Source organism: Columba livia, chromosome 8 (genome assembly GCF_036013475.1).
Source record: "Columba livia isolate bColLiv1 breed racing homer chromosome 8, bColLiv1.pat.W.v2, whole genome shotgun sequence".
Classification (NCBI taxonomy): Eukaryota; Metazoa; Chordata; class Aves; order Columbiformes; family Columbidae; genus Columba; species Columba livia.
In genome coordinates, this window is record NC_088609.1 from 13,525,021 (window position 1) to 13,547,699 (window position 22,679).

Sequence of the window (22,679 nt, forward strand, 5' to 3'; positions counted from 1 at the left end):
GTCAAGGATGGGTGTCCCAGAAGCTGCTCAAAGCATGTAGACTTGTGGCATTAGTAGGCACAAACATACATATACTCTGTAGATATAGAGAGGAGGGAGCTGAAGAAGGTTTCAGAGGCCTAAAAGTAATGGGGATGGAGCAGGTAGGAGAAGCAGTGCTGACACTGGATACTCCAGTGTTTGTTTGCACAGCTCTTGGCTGCCTTGCTGCGAGGTGCTCAGCAGAGCATCAGGCCCTCTCTGGAGAAAAGTGCCAGATTCATTTTCATGGCTTTTAGCAGAGGGATTGCTTTAGGGATCCATTCCTGTAAGTTAATACCTGCAGTGCACGAGGCTTAACTGAAACCAGGCAGCGCAGACATCTGATAACCATAACAGAGGAGATGCTTTTTCTCCACAAGAGCAACTTGGAAAAACAAATCCCAATGCCATTCCCTTTGGAACAATAGCAATATGAAAAGAAAAGCATCAGGAATGGTGCTGCATGGTTTGCAAGGGGTTTTCTGGTTGTTTTTTTTTTTGTTTGTTTTTGGTGAGTTGCTTGTCTTTGCCTGTATTGCTGATGGGTTTGGTTATTGTCTCCCCTTTTCTTCAGCTGGGTTGCCCTTCCTCATCATTGAAACGAGCACAATCCAGCCCTACCAGCGGGGCTTCTACTGTGATGACGACAGCATCAGGTACCCGCTGAAGACGATGGAGACAATCAATGACGCAGTGCTGTGTGCTGCGGGCATCCTCATTGCCATCCTTGCTGTAAGTACCCACCTCCAAAACGTCCTCTCCTGTCCCTTGGGCATCCTCCAAGGCTTTTTGTCACCTCTTTAGCCGATGGCACCAGTGGCCTGTCAGTGTTGGGGGTTTAACAGCATATTGCTGGTGTTTCCATACTGTCTACAATTATCTGACTTCCTCATGAGCATGTAGCAATAGACGTTTGTAAATGAAAGCTTGTAACGGGAGGAATGAGATTCCTCTTGAAGCTCATAAACATCTCCAAAGCTGTTTGGGCAAGTCTGTGAGATCCACAAGAGTTTTTTCACTCTCCGGTAGAAGTTCAGAGTAAAAGCAAAAAGACTTGAGTGTCAGTAAGGACTTGTGCCTATTCAAATAACTCTTGGTATTTGCCTATTTTTAAGGTTAAGGAAAAAAAAACCCAACATCTTTTCAGCTAACTAGTGCCTGGAACAGTTTCACAGGTTAGTATTAGAGTTTAAGAGATTGTATATTACAGCCGTATTAAAAAGACAATTAAGACCTTCCAGATGGAGCATATTCCTTGTGTCCTTGCTATAAAAAGTAGTTAATGCACCACCTTTCAGATGCCTCCTCATTTCTCTTTTCCTGCCAGGTTTCCTAGAGCCGTGCTAGGAAACAGTTGCATGGTGAGAGCTTTATATATCAGCCAAAAAGCTGAATTCAGCCCAGGGAGCCGAGCTTCCTTACCCCAGCACATAACTGGTGCTGGGGCAGAAGGCAAGAGCTTCTCCTGGCTGTTGGTTAAACACTTCCAGCTGAAGATTAAATTCCCCTATGAAAAGTAGCTATGTTTTCTTTCTCACCTGCTGCCAGCACAGCTCAGGTGCTTTCCCAGAAATGTCCTTCTCTTGGTCCTTCAGCTGGAAAGGAATAGAGATGGTTAAGAGCGCTTCTTCCCCTTTTGGCCTTCATCTTTCCTCAAAGGACCAATGTCACGGGTAATCGGTATTTTAGCATGGCATGGTGCCTGCTTTGGTAATACCTCATCCCCAGCCTTGCTGCTTTGTGGTGTGAATATCTCCATCATTTCCTGACCACATATAGTCTCTGTGCAAAGCAGGTCCCCAAAACTGACTTGTTCCTACACCCCCTCCCTCCTCAAAAGGTGCCAGACCCCCAGTTCTATAAACACGGCAAAATTTTACCCTGCAGGTGAATTACCTCCAAGTGTGGAAAAGCCATAAAAATGAAATGGAAAAGCCTCTCGTTGTCACGTTACTGCCTGAGCTATCAGCACGCTGGCTCCATGTGGAGTGTGCTGCTGATCAGTAACGAGGCAGTGGCAAATACAGGAGTTGGAACAGAAACTGGAAACATAATCAGTTGCCTATGTGATCTGTCAACTTTCTACCACGAAATAGCAGGTCAATTAAAAGAGAAAGAAAATCCCCAAAGAATTAGTTGTTTCTGCCCTTGCTTCACTGTGCCCACAACAAATATAACTTAATAAGGTAAATTCAAAAGCTCACTTATTTGCTGTTGAGTGATGCAAATGGCTAACGAGGAATTGAAGCAACAGATTTCTTTGCTATGGCAGCATGCATGGAAAATTCAAGTCAGCCTGACCTCTTTTTTCAGATGTAACCCAGATACCAGCATTACTGTAGCATAATAGAAATTCCTTCCAAATCCACAAAGCACTGACTCCGCTCCTCTTGTTCACAACGTTTGCCTTCAGAAGGCAGAACAGTGGTTATGAGGACTTCTAGAGACCTGGCGTTTTGGATGGCGCAGCCAAAATTTCACGCCCTTGCTTTACATGGCGTCACGAGCAGCCTAGCCTGGGGTAAAAGGTCCAGGTCATGTTTTAAATGGCTTGAGGACACCCAGAGTGCTTGCTAAGTAAACAGCGGAGGCAAAGACCTTTGCTTCAATCAGGATGCGGGAGGATATGCATTTGGTTTTAATACCTACATATTTACTGACTTCAGGCAGATTTCCATGCAGATGACCCTGGAGATTCTCGTTCCCCTGGGCTGTGTGCTCTTGCACCTCTCCTGACTGCTCTTCTTGCGGGAAGATGGTTAGTTTGATCATCTTGAGCACAGAAGCATTTTGATGGTCCCTGGGATGGCCAGGGGAAGGTGGCGTTTTCCCCATCCTGAGCCTCATATGGGTACCGCTGCTGAGCCACCCTGCATACCCACACCTGATGGGTCTTGAAAGCCTATGAAAAATACCTAAGAAAATTGATTTCCTAGACAATCTATGTCACACAGACAGATTAGCTGATTGTTTTACAGTTGAAGGTGATGTGCTTCAATGTGATTAGTCACAGAGAATGTTACACCAGAGACATAAGTGATTAGAAAAGCTCTAAAATTAATTACAGGCTAATTGAGTTGCTGGTAATGCCTGATAATAACAATAAAGAGGGTACGACAACCCAAAGTCTGGCAAAAGCATTCCTAGGCACAAAAGTGTGGTATTGGCTCCTCTCTAGTGATCATCTTTCTTAAATGTGTGTGACAGTTCCCCAAGGGCTGTGCCTGTCACATAGGCATGGCATATGTCCCAGGCGGGTGGCTTGCCCAGAAGCACAAGGTGTAAGAAGAGCTTAGTATCTTTAAGACTTGTTTTTTATCTCGTTTCAGTTCATGCACATCTGTGCTGCATTAGTTTTTCACCATCCTGCTTTATCTGGGATGGCACTGCCAAAAAATCCAAGTTTACCCAATTTTTACCTTCTCATTAAGATTTGAGCCATGGCTGTAACTAAGCAGGAAGGGTTCAAGGCTGCCCAGCAGCGTGTTAGCAAGGGAATGAAGTCTCCAATTTACAATCTGCTACATGTATGCAATTACCCAGACCACCAAAGGTGAGAGAAAAATATTAATCCCCAGACTTTTGTCAGTCCCTGTTTAAAAAATGGTCACACGCCTTTCCCAGGGCAAGAGTCTCAGGTTTACATGGATCCATTTGTGAGTTTGGAGTAATGGCACGTCTACCAGTATCAGATATCACGCTTAAGTTGCCTTGTCCCCGCTCTGCAAAAGCCATGAGTTTTGAGCCTTGTGGCTCCTCTTGTGAATTCAGGCTTTTGCGAGGCTGCAGGTGGTGGTCATGCCCCTGTGCAGGAGCATCTGTGTCCATTCAGGATGCTCCGGAGTTGCCTCCTGGCAGAGGAGCAGGAGGCACTCCAACCTCCCTTGGCGCTTCTCATGCCAGTAGATGTCCTGGCTGCCAGCTTGTGCTGGAAGGTGGTCCAAAATGGAGATAAACCATGGTCTTTGGAGTCTCAGAGGATTGAAATTATGCTGGAGCTAGTTAGCTGCAGCTTCCCAGACAACTCCTGGTCACGACCAAAAGTAAATCTCAGTGGCGACATGTAAACCCTGAATGATGGTGCAGCCACCCAAATATTTCTGTTCATGGTAGCAAAGCGCTCTAGCTTGGCCTTTATTTTTTATTATTATAGTTGTATCTCTCTTTGATAAAACCTGCTTAGCTGCCATTTCAGCTGCCCTAGGTCAACTTTTGTTTTTTCAAGCTACAGTACGAGTGAGTTCAAACAATGATACAGCTTCATCTCCTCTTAGTCTAATTGCTATACTTTCCAGTTTATTACTTTCCAAAGGTTGTGCCAAGCTTTTAAAAAAGGTAGGCAGGGGAGCCTTGTCTCCTGCATGCCACTGGCAGGCTGCCACGTCGGAGGAATATTGCTGGCTGCTCCAGAAAGGAATTAACATGAAGGCATTTTTCCTGACAGTTAATTTTACATATCACAGTCCTTGTGACTGGAGAGGGGCAAGGCTGAGGGGGTGGCTGAAAAAAAAACAACCACCAAACCTGCCTCAATTTATTACTCAGGTATGAAAACATTTAAAGTAATGAATAAAATCCTAAAGCTGTAAATCTGGAGCTCAAAAACTAGGTGTGTAATGTGGCGGAGAACAATTTAAGCCTTTGCCTCTTTGGGAGCGGTGAGACATTTGGACTTGATTTCACAGTCTGATTTTCATTAACCCACCTTTTAAGCATCAGGATTATGAGAAGTAAGATCCTCTGCTCCTGGGCTGTGATTTATGGTGATATTGTCAAACAGCAGCACCCCTGTCACGAGAAATACATGATTTGTTGCCATGCAATGGCAATACCCATTGATATGCCCAGAAATAGTTGGCGTTTATGGAGAATTTGAGCAGCTTGAATTTGGTCTGTTGGCGGCTAATTTGGGGCCAGAATCTGAAAAGATTGGGGCTTTCTAAGTCTTCCTCTGTTGTGCTTGTGGTTTTCAGAGGGGAAGATAAGCAGGTTGTTCGTTTGTTTTCCTCCAAAATCAGTTTGATATGGGGGTAGTGGATCTGGCCTCCCCCTCCCAAATGCACACTCATTCTCTATCCATTTTACATTATTTTTTTTTCCACTATGCTGGTATAGATGCGGGGCACTATTTCACTTCTGTAAAGATATGCCAATGTGCTAAACCAAAAATGTAGTGTGTTTTGTTTGTTTGTTTGTTTTTTTCTTTCTTGTTTATGGAATTTTTCCATTAAAAAAATACTTTGAGCATTGTGATCTCTTCTTGAGAGGGAAGACAAGGAGGATGGAGAGACGCTGGGCTATGTGCTCTCCTTCCTTGCTGTGGACGCAAATTTTCGTTTTGAGATGCTCAGAGGATGAAGAGCTGTCTTGGCTCCACGTTTGCCACTCATCACTGGTCTCGCACAGCATCTTTCCTGCTCTCTAACCTCTCTGTTGTGTTTTCCCCCACAGATTATAACAGGAGAGCTCTACCGCATCCACTACCTGAAGGAGAAGTCACGCTCCTTTATCCAGAACCCCTATGTGGCAGCACTCTACAAGCAGGTGGGCTGCTTTGTTTTTGGCTGTGCCATCAGCCAGTCCTTCACAGACATTGCCAAAGTGTCCGTCGGGCGCTTGCGGCCGCATTTCCTGGAAGTTTGCGATTTGGATTTCTCCACGATCAACTGCGCTAAGGGAGTTTACATCCAAAACTACACCTGCAGGGGAAGCGACAGCAAAGTCCAGGAAGCCAGGTGAGATCCTGTGGTGTCAAAGTGATGGGTTGCTGCCACCAAAATGGTGTCTCGTGCTAAATATGTCTTGGGGTTTCTCTGCCAGCAATAGATGACTCAAATGCTGCTTTCTCTGCAAAGGCCGTGACTCCGTCTGCCAGCACTGGGTAGTTTCCCTCGGGAATTGTGGGATGTGGCTGAATAATATTTCTTTTCCTTTCTCTTTACTCCTACACTATTGTTTTCCTGAGTGGTTACTCAATGTGGGAATTCACCCCAAAGCTGAGCTCACGGTGAGCAGCTCAGGCTGTCCCATATATTGGAGAAGGGAGCTTCTCATCCAAGGAGACTCCACACAGTCACCTCCCCTTCAAGCTCTATCAAATCCATCAGATACCCAGTTTTGACATTTCCAGGGGTGTTTCTCACATGCTGCAATTCAGCTTCCAGAGAAATTGCTCGCTTCTTACTTCTTTACAGTTTCCTGGTTGTTTGAGGCGAGACGATGAGTTATTGGGCTGTCCTGGAAATAACTGCTGTCCCACGAGTAGACCAGGAAGGGACGAACAATGCGAGCATCCTGTCCATCCGTTTGCTTTCTGCCTTGCAAGCAGGCGGGGTGAATAACAGGCATTTTATAAACCAAAGGACTGGGGGTTGTAGGTCCCTCTGCTTTGGCACTGTCTCGGTAGCAGCAGGCAAGTCACCATAATACATGTAAAATTATAATGCCGCTTAAGAAGATTATAGCGGCTGGTTCTTAGCACCTGCTTTGTTTTTCAGGAAATCCTTCTTCTCCGGGCATGCGTCCTTCTCCCTCTACACCATGCTGTATTTGGTGGTAAGTGACCTCAGCTTTGCTTGAGACTGATCTATCCCCTGTTCCCCTTTCCCAAGGTGCTCACCCATGTGCAGTAGCAATAATGGCACAATGAGTGTTGGAGATGTGTTTTGGTTGAAAAAATGAGCCTGAACAGGCTGGTGGTGGAAAGATCCACTCTCAGACCTTGTGGTGTTATTTGGGATGGAGGCTCCAGGAGTGACAGCTAGCTGTGCAGCTCGGGGATATAGCCAAGGCTGCAATTAAATCCAAATCCTACTAAATCTGTGGATGACCTTTGCAATTTTGCTCCCCCCAAGTTGGGTGGGTTTGGGGCAAGACAAAATTGATAGAGAGGGAACATGCACCATCACAGCTCTGCCGGGGGGTGAAGGCAGTTCCCAAATGTGCCAGTGGAGCAGGTAGAGCAGCCTCTGCCCACTGGGATCTGGAGCGGAGGGCTGGGACTTGTTTTTCTTTGTCGGTGAGAAATGGCTCTGCCCTTCCTGTGCCGGGGCTGGGGCCGGGGTGGCTGCCAAGGTGCTTCCTGCTAGGGGTGCTGGACCCACACGCCCCCTCTTTTTGGAGGATTTGGATAGTGATTTGTGTTTGGGAGGGTGTATTTATTTTTTTTTTTTTTTTTAAATCAGGAAAAAATGTTTTGGATCCCTTTCAAGATCTGTGCATCTCCTGTAAGCTCAGACTAGCACGCAAAGAAACAGCATGGCACCGATAAAAACATTAAACATGAATTTTTATCTATGAGCAGTGCTCACCGCATCCCTTTGCCCTCTGAAAAGATAAGTTGCTGCTGCTCCCTCCTGCCTTTTCAGCCCTGGATCCCCCTTCCCTGTGAGCAATTTCTCTTATTTAATTACTAAGCTTTCCAGGCTGTTGGGAGCGGCATATTAAATTCTTATTTCTCCCCCAATCTTGTTCTTGGAAAACTTTTGAATTTCTTTGGTAAACAGTTTGGCTGTTTTCTCCCAGCCACGTTACAGTGCAAAACCATCCTGTGTGATGCTTTGCAGGAGGCTCAGCCCTCCGCTGCTGCATTGTGAAACTTTCCAAGTTCAGTTTGCCATTGCTTACACCAGCATTTATTTATTTCCAAGGAGATCTGCAGGCAGTCAGATAAGTCAGCCTCGAGATGCTTTTGAGCCTGGCATCTGGAAGGAGCAAGAACTGCCAGTCCTTAATCAAGTTGGTAGTGGTTTCTCTCCAAATACTCAGCAAGATTTGGGTTGTCCTTTGAGGTATTTTTTCAAGAGATGCTGCTCCGGGGCCTTTTTGGAAGCCAAACCCGATACTTTACCTTCTGCACAGAATCATGCTCCGCAGCATCTTTCAGGGCAGGGGACAAACCTGGGGGCTAAGCCAGCGCTCACTCCCTGCCTGCATTTCCACCCATCTCACTTTGGTGGTGGCTGCCCAAAGTCACCGGGGCTTGGCCCTATTTCTGCAGGGTGCTAGGCAGACCATGTTGCTTTGCCAGTTTTTTTTCCACGTTCTTCTGAAAAGCCAGTGGTTACAGAGCAAGCGAGAAGTGAAACGGACTGTGGCAGCACAGCAGGAATGATGGTGTCTGGAGGGCCAGTGGCAAGGGGTGTACTAGCCACCCCCAAACTGCTTTGCACTAGTGCTTGCTGCCTGATTTTCTTTTTAACCTTGCAGCAGGCTTCAAAAGTGGTGTTTAGTTCCTGTGTAACACTTCGGAGCAGAAAGATGCTTCTGATCTCTCTTTGCTGCCCTTCCCCGTCCCCATATGGGAGCACTTGGGCTACCAGCAGCCTCTGCCCTTCTCCCTGATTGATCCGGGACAACAGGCTGCTCCACTTATCCCTCTCCATGAAGGGTTTTTGACACCCAGCCCCTTAAGAGTGATTTTATTTAATTTTATTCCTTGTCTCAAAACTGGGATAAGGTGGGTAGAAGGCTCCATCTGACCAGCTGTTCAAGTTGCTTTGTGTCTTAAAGTCAGGGGAAAAATTACACCAAGTGTTTGATCATAAATTAAAGGGAGAAAAAGGCAATCTGAGACAAGACAGTGTGATGTGGTACATGTCAGAGGTGAGAAAACGATGATCTTAAGGGTCTTTTCCAACTTAAATGATTCTATGATTCTAACAGGTCTAGCAGCACTCTGCTCTCCATCACTCCAGCTCCCTGGCCGCTGCCAGAGTGTGAATGAGAATTCTCATAGAAAAAGGGAGGCAGAAAATCTGTCATGTTGGAGAGGCTGTTAATATACAAAAATATTAAAAAAAAAAAAAAAATTGTAATAATGCAGAGGGCTTTATTTAATGGTAAATAAACTCTGCTGTCTTTCCAAGCTCAGCGATTGAGTGAGTTTTTGGAAGCCTGGTTAGAAATGTGTCATTCACTATGCCAGCACCTGCAGGAGGTGGGTTTGATGGATTTAATCAGGGATTTATCTCAATCAAAACAAAACTGTTGTTCTCCAGTTCCTGGGAAGTGAGGGCTGTGCCACAGCAGGTTGCTGCCAGTGCTTTGGGTACTGGGACTTTGCTGAGAGCCTTTGCAGAGTTTGGGGTGTTTGTGGGGCTGCAGAGGCTTTGCTGATCAGCCACGTCCTGAGTGCATTCCCTATTGAACAATACTTCATATTTCAAGGATAAGTCACTTCCCGTCTTTCCTGGCATTCCCTGGCTTTACTCTTGGAGCCTGTTCTGAATTATAATGTTTTTAAGTTTGCCTCACCTGGTGGAGACATATGCCAGAAAGCTTCATTCCATGTTTTTTAAAAGATACCTGAATTCCCACGCATCCCACAGGGCTTTGCCTGCACCATGGGGCTGGATTTGCCCAGGCATTTGGTGGCCAGTGGATCATAGAACCAGAGAATAGTTTGGGTTGGAAGGGACCTTCAAAGCTCCCCCAGTGCCACCCCTGCCATGAGCAGGGACATCTTCACCCAAATCAGGTTGCTCAGAGCCCCATCCAGCCTGGCCTGGGATGTCTCCAGGGACGGGTGACCACAACTTTCCCATCACCCAGTGCAGCAGCAATGCCCTGGCGGTGTTCATCAAGGAGAAGCAGTTTGGCCCTGGACTCCTAGTAGAAAAAACGTGGGTAGATGTCAAGCCCTGGAGGGCTTTTCCCTGGGGGAAATGTCCCAGGGAAAGGCACTTGCAAAACAGTAAAATATCCTGGGATTTAGTTCTAAACATTGAGACTTCAGGGCTAAGTTTCTCGCAGCCTTCTTGTCACCAAGAATACTCAATTAACATTAGGCCTTTGTATAAAAAATATTGAAAAGGGGAAATTACACTTGGGTAATCGTCTTTGTCTTAATTTTCCTTGCTTTGTTTCTCCTTGGCTAAGCGAGCCTGTAATACATATTTATAGCAAGCTGAGGAAAGAGGAGGCATGTAATAGCTTATTCCATGTAGCCCTCGGGACCTGACCCACACCTCTCGGTTTTGTTTTGCTGGACATGGGGAGTCTTTGCAGAGAGCTGTGTGGGTTTTCTACTCCCCTTCATGGCATGAAGTTGCCTGAAACTGCACAGAGGATGCAGAAAAACTAAATAATTATCTCTCAGCAATGTTGGCTGATTCTGAATAAAACAGGAGTAAAATAGGGCAGTCTGCATATTTAATGTGCATTCGTGGATGAGGTTGAAGTCTGCAGATCAGAATGGGGTTTAGTGTTTTCTACTCACTTATAAGAAAAATTAGAGATGTTGATGGTTCTGTGCATAAGGGTGAGCGTGAGGGTTCTCTCTGGGTTTCTTGCTGAAGGGTGGAGAAAGTCTCAGTGCCCTGGTGCTGCTGTGTGTTGACGTGCCCATGTGAAGGAAACTCTGTGGTGGTTGTAGACTTGGAGTCAAGTTTAGAGATGACCTAAGTAAGAGGATAAACTGGAATTACATCAGAGGTGCGAACTGCATTTCTGAACTGACAGGGATATTCCTGCTGGGGTGGGAGGTTGATGTACACCCAGCAAAGGCAAGGAAGAGGCAAACAACTCATCCATTTGGTGCTGGGAGGTCTTTGCCCTTCTCCTGTCATTGTCCCCTGGCCATCTCAGTGCTAAAAGACAAATTTTGCAGTTTCCCTTCCTCCAGCTGGCTTTGCCTAGCCAAGGCAGTGCGTTACGTTGGGGTGAGTTTGAGGGGTTTTGGCCCTGGACTTCTCTTTGAGTACCACTGTTTGTGGATGGGGCTGGAGATGGAGGTGTCTTCAGGTCAGGCAGTCAGAAACAAGACCAGCCATTTCCCAGAATGAAGCCTTAGCTGTGACTAAGGGACGTGGGTGATGGAATTCAGCTTTGTGGTGGGAAGAGTGTGAACAGGATGGGGTTTCTGGGTGGCAGAAAGCCCCGGGAGGCTGGAGGTGATGCTTTTAGCCCGTGTCCTCTGCCAGCTCCTCCTAGATGGGTTTACTCAGGGGTTGCATGTGGCTGCAGGCTGTTCCCACCAGCACTGTGGAAGTCCCCTGGCAGAAGAATAGTGATATGACATCCTTCAAACCATCTGCTTTGTGGTAACTCAGCCTCCGCCAGGAGACAGTGGATGGTGGGAGCTCCAAATAACTCCTGCTCTGTGTGATCCCATTTCATTCCATTCACCCTTGCTTCTCTTGATGCTCCTCCTGACTTCAACTGCCCCATGTTGGTCTGTGGTGGAAATAACCCTGGTTGTGGTCTTGCTCCTCCATCCCCTGTCAGGAAGGGCTCCATCCAGCCCACATTTCCATCCAAATCTGGCAGTCCTTAGCAGGCAGCACTTCAGATTTGTTCACAGGTTTAAAAACAAAACCTTCTAAAGCAGGTTTTTGGATAAATTGCCTGGAACTTCCCATTCTTAGTAATAGCACTGATTCCCTCTTTAGGGAAATTCTGATCCTTTCAGCTCCCAAGCTCCCTTTTTGCTTTTTGACCTTATTTTGTAACTAGTTTTTCTTTCATACCGAGGGCAGAAGCAAAGTTTGGAGCACCCCAAGGCTCTCCTCTAAAAGTACCTAAGGGTCCTCAGCACCCTGGTGTTTAAGCACGGTTTTTGGCAGTCTTCATGCTTATAATAAACTTGTGGAATACGGAAAGTGCTGTTAGTTTCCATTCATACAGAAAATTAAAAAAAAAGAGGATAATAAAGAGCAATTTTCCCAAGACTTCTAATGCAGCAGTAAAAGCAGCTCAGTTGAGATACTCACACTGATACTGTGGTGTCTGATGCATCTATTCGGGTGGGCTTTACTTTTCCAAGGTGTGCAGGTGTGGGTGTAAGTTGGGTGCTGGGGACTTGGGTGGCACCCCACACACCCCGTATGGTGCCACATTACCTTTGCACACCTTTTCTAGACCTAAAGTGTGTAGATTAGGCACACAGTTCAGCACTGTGCTCTGGAAGGAACGAGTCAGTATATTAACACGTGTGGTTTTTAATTTCTTCAGCCCCAGAAGTATCTGCTTTATTGTGTGTTCAAATTCAAAGTTAGCTTTTTATTCCTGATTATTGATTGGTACCTTGCTTTCTCACCTATAGATGACTGATTTAGTCCAAGGTTGTGGGATGCAGTGATCTGAGGGGATGTCAAGGCTGTGCAAAAGGGACAAATGTCAGATTACCCAGCAGCAAATTTCTTAAGGGGTTTGATGTGACAGAGCCTCCTGACTAAAGTCAGATGTTAGGTTTCAAGTCTTTCTGGTAGAACTAAGACTAATAGTTTATAAGATATAATACTTGGTGCTAATTTTGCTCTGCAATAACATACTGGAACCTGAATCTTGCACTGTCACCTGGTCTGGGCTGAGACTCTTGAACATGAAAATAATCCTGAGCCTAAACCATAGCAGTTGGAGCCCATTTTATCTTTTCTGTGCTTCCAAAATGCTACCGTCCACAAATGCTGTATTTTCAAGGGACATTGTCTCTACACCGGGAAGTTGTATTTCAAGATGTCAGAGTCCCCAGCTCTCTGTCACCATCTTCCCTGAATACATCCCAGGAGTATCCTGCCTGCACAGTTTATTCTCAGTGGCAGATCACTGGGTGCATGAGTACCATGGCAGTGAAAATTCAGCCAGCCTAAGGACTGCAAACTAAAAATGCACTTCCCTGCTAATGAACTGCATAGATATTTACTTGCAGGATGAAGTGCCTGCTGTTAAATCACTGCAAAAGTCTGTGTGGGATGGGGTTGTGCTGAGTACTAGCTCAGGGTGGCTGCATTTAACCTGGAGAGAAAGCACCTCCTCATCAGTGGTGGTGTATTTGGTTTTTGTTTTTTGTTTGTTTGGGTTTTGTTTTTGTTTGGTTTGTTTTTTAGATATTCCTGGGCAAAATGTGCCTCCTAAATTTGATATGTTGGCTGTTGACTCCTCTTTCGCCTGAGCATAGAAATTGTTATCACAAATTAGAGAACCAGCCCAGTGATCCTTTCACTAGGTTACATCAGTGTGGATTTGCTGTGAGGATCTAGAGAGCTGTAACTCATCCTGGAGCATCGTTGTACACCAGTTTGCGTGGTGTGAGGTGTGCGCTGTGGTGACGTGGCTCTGTTCCCAGACTCAGGCTGGTTTGCAGATATGTTTCCCAGAACCATAATGCACATTAGCCAGTGCTGAGCTGTTTTGGTACAGCTCTGTTCCATGTTAATTGGCTAACAATTTGGATAATTTGGAGCATCTGCTCCATTCAAATGACATGATGTTTCATTTCCTCTAGAGAGCCCTGTGTGTGTTCTTTACAAAAAGGGGTAAATATGATGTTTATGCAACAGCCAAACATACTAAATTGGCCAAAACGAAACTTCCCCCTTATCAGCTTTCCAAGTAATTCTGCTTTTATAGACAAACGGTGTCATTCAGCTATCTGTGGTTTCGGGGAACCCAGTGAGAGCTTGGTTCCCTTTTACCTCAAGGCAGTGTAAACTGCTCTGGTTGTGTAAAAGGGACTGTAAATGGGTATTAAACTCCTTTCCAGCCCTCTGATGTTGCAGAGTCCCGCGAAGCATGCTGGGTCTAACTTTTGGTGCTTCATTTAGGAACAGGCAGAAAATACATGCCTGACTGAGCCTGTGGGCAGCTGCAGGAGCCAAGCAGAATTTTCCAGGCACTTTTACACCTTTTGAGCCATTGAGTGCCTCTCTCCTCCCCAAGCCCGAGGGTTGCTGTGGTGTCTCTCTCTTCCCACAGCCTTCCTCCCCACACTCATCCCTGAGCAGCGAGTCACCATTTTCCTGCCTTCTCCTCCTGCCCAGCTTCCCGGTTCCCACAGGAACCAGCCGTGCCCACCAGCCAAAACGGAAATGGGCCCGAGATGGTCACGAGGGTGGATACAATGTCCCTTTGATGTCATGTCAGCTTCATTATTTTTGGGTCGAGCAATCCTTGGGGCTGGCTCTGGAGGTGTGGCATGCTGCAGTGATGCTTGTTTTGCCTCTGAGAAATGCTGTGGGTCCTGCGTATGACCAGTTTGGGACCTTGCTTCTGTTACGTGCTAAATAGTGATGGGGAGGAATTTCTTTATGTGGCATGATGGGATGTTGTGTGAAGGCTGAAGTGCGGCTGTGGTGTGAGCCACGATGCAGGGGGTCCCAAGTTCCTGGCTCACTGAGGAAGGGCTGTACCCATCCACCTCTGCCCACATCCCCTCCATGGGTTAAAATCCCTCCAGCTCCACTCCCCTCTGCATGATGGAGGCCACATGTTTTCAAGGAGCATTCTTCTTCTTTGACAGCTCCCCCCTCCTTGAGCCACAGGGGTGCAGGTGCCCAACAGCCAGCCCCACAGCGTGGTTGCTGCTGTGCATGCACATTTGGGGCACAGCCTCCCCTTTGCTGCCCTCAAATTAACGCAACTTTTTTGTTTTCCTCTCCTCTCCACAGTTCTATCTGCAGGCCAGATTCACGTGGAAAGGAGCCCGCCTGCTCCGTCCCCTCCTCCAGTTCACCCTCATCATGATGGCGTTTTACACCGGCCTGTCCCGCGTGTCGGACCACAAGCATCACCCCACCGACGTGCTGGCGGGCTTTGCACAGGGAGCCCTGGTGGCTTATTGTGTGGTGAGTACCCCAAAGTGCGCAAGAAACAGCAGAGGGATGCTCGCGGGCATCCTTGCATAATAGTGTGCTCCAGGGGCTTGGTCTGGTGTCACCCTGTGTCAGAGAACGCGTAAAACTCATTTGCAGGTGGAACCTGCCAGTTGCAGCCTGATAGTGGGTTCTCTGATGGGCACCCAGCAAAGGAGGGTGCACCCTTCAGTGATATCCCCTCCCCATGAGCAAATGCTGCCGCTGTGCTGGAGGAGTGAAGCAATTCCTCTAGTCCCCCACCAAACAAACTGCTAATTTGGCAAAAAAATGCACGATCCAGTCCAAAGCTGTTCCCTGGGAGCGAGAGCTGGTGTCTCTGCAGTGAGGGGAGGCAGGAAGATGCCTTTGCCAGGTGGTGGGTTTTTAACGTAGCAAAAGCTCCCATGAGAAAACAGCAAACAAAAGCTGTGCATGCTTGTCCGTGGCTGCCTGGCTTGTTCTCATGCAATTTACTTTCCAAAGAGTGACCTGATTGTGCAGCCCCCTAACTCGAAGTGACACATGTAAATGTTTAAAGTGGGCAGGCTGGGGACGCGGGGTCGGGTGGCTGCCTCACAGAGAAGCAAAGGGGCTGGGGGTTATGGTCGTTCTTGTGTCTGTATGAATTGAAAGCAGGGGTTTAACAGCTTACCACTTTTGTGGTGTTGTGGAGATTTTTTCTTTTTTTTGACTGATCTAAAAGTAAAGCAGCCCTGGAGGCAAGGAATTAAGTTTGCTAATGTTGTATATTTTGCAAGGAGAGAAAATAGCTTATTTGTGTTCTTTCCACTCATTGATAATATTCCAAAGCTAAGACAAAAATGGCATTGTTGGCAAGTTTTAATGAAGTATTATTAACTCTGAGCAGTAGCTTTTGGGTTTTGCCGTTGCCTGATGCCAATGTCCCAGGAGGGGCCAGCAATTCAAAGGGAAAACCAGAGAAGCGTGTGTACGCACAGATATGCTGCTGTAACGACTGCTCACAGCAACAGCGTCACAGGTTCTGTGTCCTTCACACCAGTATTTTCAGGGTGTTTCTCCAAATCCTGGAAATATTTCCCTATCCCAGCAGTCAGCTGTAGCCCTGTGCTGGCAGCCCTGTGGAACAGAGGCTCTGGGCAATGTGGGGAGCAATGAAGCAGATTGTCTCAGTCCAGGTGCCTGAATTTGTGTCGTGTGAGTTTGTTAAGACACCAAATGCACATCGCCGGGCAGTTTTACAAGGGAGTATTTAATTCTCCCTGTGCCTTTCTGCTTGGGAAGTGGGATAACAGCAATATATAGGGGGGATAGGGAGCAAGTGATCTGTCCATGGGTCCCAGTGGTGGTTTCAGGAAGACAATAGCTCTCCGGATGCTCGGAACGGGTGTCCGGATGCGTCCTGACCGGGATGAGTGGCAGGGCTGGCCATCCTCTCCCGTCCTGTCCCTCTGGCAGCTGGAAGCTCTGCTGGGAAGGGGAGGCTGTGGTGGTGCTGGGTTGGTTTTCCTGTGTCGAGGCAGAACTGACACGGGAAGCAGCTGCCTGGAGTTTTGCAGGCAGGTGCGGGTTTGCCTGCGAGCCCAGGGCAGCCTGCGCTGCTCTGCCCAGCTGGTTGGTGGAGGGAGCTGTTGTCTCTGCAGCCTTTGCAGGCATGGCTTGGTGGCTGGGGACATCTCAGGTGGCAGCTTAGGATTTGGACAGGCTTTAAACCCAACCCTTGTCCTGTTCCTTCAGCTTGTGAGGAGCCAGCAATATGTACTTGTTCTTCTAAACCTGGCTTTGCTAGTGTGAACCATTGCCTTGGAGGGGCCGGCAGATTTTCCTCCCTTTTTGGAAGTGGCAACAAGGGACAAGGGAAGAGTCGCCTTGAGACTCCCTGGAGTTTGCATCAAATGTGGTGTTTAGCAGCTTTTTGCTAAAATTACTGGTATATCAGAGCAATTACTAGTATATCCTGGGGGTCCTTGCCAGGTCTGGTATCCAGCTCTCACGCATGGGATGCCCTGAAGAAGAAGGAGGGACCTGGAGACTCATCACCTCCAACCCACCCTGGGTGCTTCCAGAAACTCCTTCCCCCAGCAAAGCCTTCAAAAGTGTGTTCCGATGATAGTCAGGGGCTGTTAAAATGCCATAGTTTTCAGACTGTGATTTTTCAGTAGAAACCAATTGTGGGTTTCATCTCCAAAGGCTGCCAGAGCTTATGTTCAGGTTGTGCTGCAGCAGACATGTTTGTCCTTCAGTGCCTGAAATAACAAGCAGAAGGCATTTGTGTCAAGTGGTTACCACTGATGAAACATTCAGACTTGGATCCAGGGTGAAATACGACGAGAAATTCTTAAATGCAAATAGTTTTTATGTGCATTGTAGGCAGCCTGCTATGTGTTGTGTAGTTTATATCTCATCTGATGGAGGGAGAAAAGGGGAGGCGTACCAGGGATATCCTCCTCCTGTTGCTCTGGTTAGCTCAGATGAGTTGTTTTAACCTCTCTGTACGTGATTAAGGATTTTTTCAATATAATGAAAAGGAATGGGAATTCTTAAGTAGCAGTATAAGATATTGGCTTCCTTTGTAAAGTACGCACTCAGCCTTCTGCCATCAAGTTTTCTTTATGGGTGGAGAGCACCTTCTACAGGAAATGGAGCTAATCCAAGTGAAAAACTTTGCACGTTTATTAGTCCTTTTTTGTGTTAAACAGTTCAAGCATTAGGAGGATTTAACACACTGTTTTAACCCCCGAAGATCATGTTTCATGATTCCTATAAGTGTTTATATAACCTCCAGCCATGTTAAAGTGAAATACAGTTTAAAGAGAAATGAGACCTCTTACCCAGTCTCTGAATTAAACACTGAAAAGCAGTGAGCAGCACAATAAAAGCTAAAATACTCAGGATGACAGCCCACCATAACTCATTCCTGTACAAAATAAGGACCAGGCTCAGTGTAATCCCCATATGCTTCTTGCAGTCTGCAATCTCCTACCATAAATTGATTTGCCATGGCTATCTGGGTGCAGAAATTGGACATCTTTTTGATTGAATCCAGCTCTCCGAGGTGGGCAAGTGAGCAAGATGGCATCGGAAATGCGCCGAGCTGGCCAAACGGGGGTTTTACAGTTATTAACGACCCAAAAGAAAACCATTGCCAGAGCAGTTCAATGTGCTTTTACACTGTGATGCTGCAGCAAGAGGCCAGGCTCCAGCTTGTGATCCTCGGTAGGTCCAGCTGGATCCTGTTATTTAACCAAAGGTGCAAATGCTGCCCCTTGGATGCCCTGTAAACAACTTTAGCTCTGTTATACAACTAGGCGGCCAGACACCAACATGTGCACCCAAAAAAGAACTGGTTTGTATGTCAGCTCCTTCCCTGCTTTTCCACCCAGCAATAAAAGCCAAGCAACAACAGCTCAGCTTCCTGCATCCCCGGTTATAATTGTAGGAGTAAATTGCCACTTACAGCGGCTTCACTGTTCAGCTCAGTTCCTTATCTGCTCATGCTGATAGGAACCTGCAAAAGTTGTTTCCAAGGATGACTTGACTTGCTGCATAGGGCTTTGGGTAGCTAGAAAATGTGGAGCTGCAGAGGGGAAAATCTGTGCTCCCTCCCTTTGTTACCCAGCCTGGATGTGCTAAATTAATATTATTCCTTTGAGCACCTGGGACTTTTTTTTTTTTCTTTCCTGATTTATTTTGCTGCTTAAATGTTGCATCTGAGTACTGCGGGAGAAAACTCAAACATGCTGCTAATTCCTACAACCATGTGCTGCTCCTCCCTGGCTTCAGCTCAGCAAACCCACATCTTGGCCCAAATTATCGGTGATCAAGGATGTCTGAGATGACACGGGAAATTTGGGTTGTCAGAGGCAGTTGGCAGCAGGACCAAACCTTGAGGCTTTGGTGCCAACTAAGAAAACGACGAATCCTCACCATTTTTTGTCTCATCCAGAGGATCTGTGCTCTCTGACTCTCTTTCCCTTCTGGCATGGGGCTGAGGTTTGGCAAGGGAGAAAGTGCCACGGTCCTGGAGGGCTGATAAGCTTTGTGCTGTGGCTGCCAAGGGAGGATGTAGAAGTTTCCTTCCAGTACTTTGTTTCTTATTGTGTTGCTACCTCCTGAAATTGCCAAGTGCTGGCTTTTTCACATCCGGGAGAGGGGTTACATCACAGGATATTTAGGAAGAAGTAGTCAGGAATAGCTCCTCCTCTCCTTAGGCTTTGGCTTTAGGACCAGACCCTGGCTCTGTACCAGTGCCTTGGTGGGGCATAAGGAGAGCATCACTCACCGTTGACTCATTGCTGATAACTTTTCAGACAGCTTTGATTTGAAACTTTTTAATTGCCTACCTGATGTCTGGCCGAATTAATTGTTTCATACCAACTCCATCCCTAAAACCACTCACCATGAGTCAGGCCAGCCCTGTGGAGACCTTTGTTATTTTATTGGAGTGTGGGCCATGTATCTGTTTCCTGGCTTTTCAACCTGTTCAGCAGAGGTTTTGTTATGGCACTTGGTGATTACGCAGTGAGAAATTGAATTGTTTTTTTGCCATGTTTTGTGAGGTCTGAGCCTTTTTCCATATTGTACAGAAAGGTGGTAGCAGGTGCTTGGGATTTCACAGCTACCAGTGTTACGGCAGGCATTCAGTAGCACAAAAAGTGCTATTTTTGAAGTTTAATGATATTTATATATTCTGTAAACCAAATATTTGAACAAAGCATCACCCAGAGTGACTAAGTTTGCCTTTTGCGTTTATTCCTACAGGTGTTTTACGTCTCCGATCTCTTCAAGCCCAAGACAAAGGCTTGCCTGCCTCCACCGCCCATCCGGAAGGAGATCCTTTCACCTGTGGACATCATTGAGCGGAATAACCATCACAACATGGTGTAGACCTTTGAAAAATCGGATGGGTGTTGTATTTTATTTTTTTTTTTTTTTTTTTTTTTTCAAAAAAATGACTGCTGACAGCAACTACCTGCTGCTCTCAAATCTCATCAGACAGTAGAATGTAGGGAGAGACTTTCTTGCCCGACCAGTAAAGTCTTACTCTGTGGTCTTTTCAACTTACAACATTTGGATAAAAGGGTAGTGGTCAACCAAGTCAAAAGCGACAACGAGAAAGAAAAACACAAAAGCCGAACAAACAAAGAGAGGTGCCGGAGTTCTGGATGTGCAATTGGTTTGAGTGTTCATGTTGTAGTGAACGCCAAATTGTTCATAGCCTAATGAACACTAAGGGATTTTTGGAAAGCTGGCCATCTTAGGGTTTTTTACTATGAAGATTTCCAATGCCTACAAGAAAAAAAAAGAAAAAACCAAACAAACAACAACAACTCATGACTAAATTTATAGCACTATATATGAGAAACAGCACTGAGTCAAGATCTGGGATTGGTTTGTAAGAGTTGCCTTTTTTCTCTTTTTTTCATACTAGTTTATTTTTGCCTCCTCTATTCCATACTGTGACTTAGTTTAGAAGAAGCTTGCCAGGTCAAAGATCTCTGAAGGGTCTCAGTTCACACTACATGCCTTTAACGAGCAGTCCGGAGACGCGCAGTGAGGCTGAATAACTCCATCTTCTGCACAGAGAAGCCACATTTCTTCCTCTCCGCTCGCTCCTCAGCGAGGGTTCGTCCTGCCTGAGCCCCCCCCCCCCCAAATGGCCCTTCATGCAAAGAGCATCCTCCACTTCCCAGCCATCCACCCCACCCCCCTCCAAAAAAAAAAAATCACAGCAGATTTTCTGCATGCCCATGGGAGCTAGCGGTTCACGAGTCGGTAGCAGCGGCTCTGCCGAAGACGCATTCGCACTACGACCCTGGGGCTGTGTCCTGGGGATAATTTTTTTTATTCTGCAGTTTCGGGACGGGCTGCTGGGCGGCACGTCCCAGCCTGGATGTCAGTTGGCTTGTGCATCCTCTCCTCCCTCCTCCTCCTTCTCCTCCCTTGGGCACTGCAGTGCACACCACAGCAGGTACCAGGTTACCAGGTCCTGTGCTCTGCTCGGTGACACTGGTGGTAAATCATTTGTGCCTACATCAAGTGTGATTTTTTTTTTTTTTTTTTTTGCCTGGAAACCACAGGTTCTTGGTTTGCAGCCCTTTCACAGAGTGCGTTTGCAAAGGGATCCCGCAAAGCATGCAGAACGGCCATTTGCACATCCTTCTTACAGAATCCGTCCTATCATTTCAACTATAGCAAGCTATGATTTTTTTATATATATAAATATTATATAAATAATGTATAAAACCTTAAAAATTAACTATGTAAAATATTATTTCTGAAACAATTTTAGATATACCCACTATGACTATAAACTGTGTCCTGACCTGTGTTATTTACATTTTGCTGCTTAAAAAAGCATTGAATTAATTTTTTATAGTCAACTAAAATATTGTAGTTCTGTGGTAGTAATATTTTAATGAAAATAACAATTAGAGACATTTGTATAAAAAAAACATATTAAATTGTCTGTATTTTTGTAATGTTCCATTTTGTAAAGAGAAGAATATTCAAAGACTTTTGTAGAATACAAAATTGAAGTTTGTATCTGCGAAATTATTGCTGTATAGATGTGCTTTTTAAATAAAAGCTCATAACACAACTAAATATCCCGGTGTGAGTTGTATTCTGCCTTTGGGTTGACCTTCCCCTGCGAGAGAAATAAGGCCCTTGCCCGGCAGGAAGATTGGTGGTGACCTTTTGGGATTTGATGATGCACAAGGGCATCTAGATAAAACGGACTCGATGCCACTTTTGATGGGCATCTGAGAAGGTCCCACCAGCTCTTGGTTGGGGAGGGTGTGATGGGGGCACTCATGGGTTTGCATTAAACTGCTCTTGGCTATGTTCAGTATTTGAGCAAATCTGTTTTTATTGGGGGCATCCCTTTTTCTTTAGCAATATTATAAGCTTTAAAGAAATATTATTGAAATAAAATAGAATCTTGAAGAGCCACAGCCCAGGTTCTTGGTGTGCTGGACAGTCCCTGCCTAGGAAGGCTCAAAACTATGCTCTGAAACAACACCTTTTCCATGAAAAACAGACCCTTTGCAGATGAACAAAAAACTTGCAGCTCTCTGGGTTGCAAAGATGTGGGTGGAAGGGGAAAAGAAGAAAAAAGCAAGTCCGCAACATGTGCTCAGATATGCGTATGTGCACAGTATACAGTTACAAGGCAGCCTTAATTTTTTTTTTTCCTCCTCCCACAGAAGAAAATGAACTTTTCGGCAGTGACACAGGGACAGAGCTGCTTTTTGGCCACTCCTTGGGTGAACCGCATCGGCAAGATAACGCGGCACAGAAATAATTTGCAAGAATGCATGACAGGAAGCGAATACCACATCAAACTGCAAATAAGCAGCAGGTGGAAATTAAGTAAGCAGAACTCAGCTAGCACTTGCTATTATTATCCTAATTAGTAGTAATATTTTATTATGCATGGAAAAACTTTGTAAACTCGCACCTGTCCTAAATGCAAAGTGAGTGATTTGAAAGTGTTTGGGGGTTGAGTGTGTTGTAGAGGTGAGACTTTAATTTCAGGGCAATGGCTGTGAGGACAGACTCGTAATCCCCAGTTTATCTCCAAAATATGCTAAGAAAAGTGTTTGCTTTGCATCTTAACCCCCAGCTACTTGGAAGAAAACAGGAATACAGATGTCTGGGTGAAAGAGGAGGGCTTGGAGGTGCGTCAGAGGGGAAACCGCACAGGAGGCGATAAGAGCCAGGGCAGAGCCGGTGGCTGCGGGGCCAGCGAGTCGTGGGACCTTGCTCAGGATGTCTGGGTCAGGTTGGGGAGAGGGAGAAAAGGCCATGGATAAATCGGTGGGAGGTAACAGGCTGAATGTTATAGCACAGGGCTGAGCATCAGCAGTGCCAAGTCCTATTTCTGGCCTGAGCGATGGTCGTTTCCTCCTCCACTTCCCGTCCACCTCCCTGATGCTGTCCTGTCCCATCCCGTCCCATGCGTGCTCTCAGGCTGGAGTGGGTTAGGGCAGCATGGCACAGCAGCCTGTTTCGAGGGGTGCAGCTTTGCTGGGGCTCACCCCTGCTGATTGCTTGGGAAATAAGTAAAGGGGAGTGACAACTGCTGGAGGCATGTGTTGGAGA

At 46.3% G+C, this 22,679-nt stretch overlaps 1 protein-coding gene across 3 annotated transcripts in view; it reads left to right on the forward strand.

The window, feature by feature from the left end:
- The window catches only part of PLPP3 (phospholipid phosphatase 3), a 46,918-nt gene extending 25,739 nt beyond the window's left edge, over window positions 1-21,179 (forward strand). For all 3 annotated transcript variants that reach the window (XM_065071012.1, XM_065071013.1, XM_021295585.2), the window contains 5 exons: window positions 596-753; window positions 5,473-5,756; window positions 6,519-6,576; window positions 14,409-14,585; window positions 19,335-21,179. In XM_065071012.1, coding sequence (XP_064927084.1) covers window positions 596-753; window positions 5,473-5,756; window positions 6,519-6,576; window positions 14,409-14,585; window positions 19,335-19,460 — 803 coding nt within the window. In that variant the 3' untranslated portion in view covers window positions 19,461-21,179. The remainder of the gene's footprint in view (window positions 1-595; window positions 754-5,472; window positions 5,757-6,518; window positions 6,577-14,408; window positions 14,586-19,334) is intronic.
- The last annotated feature ends 1,500 nt before the right edge of the window (window positions 21,180-22,679 follow it).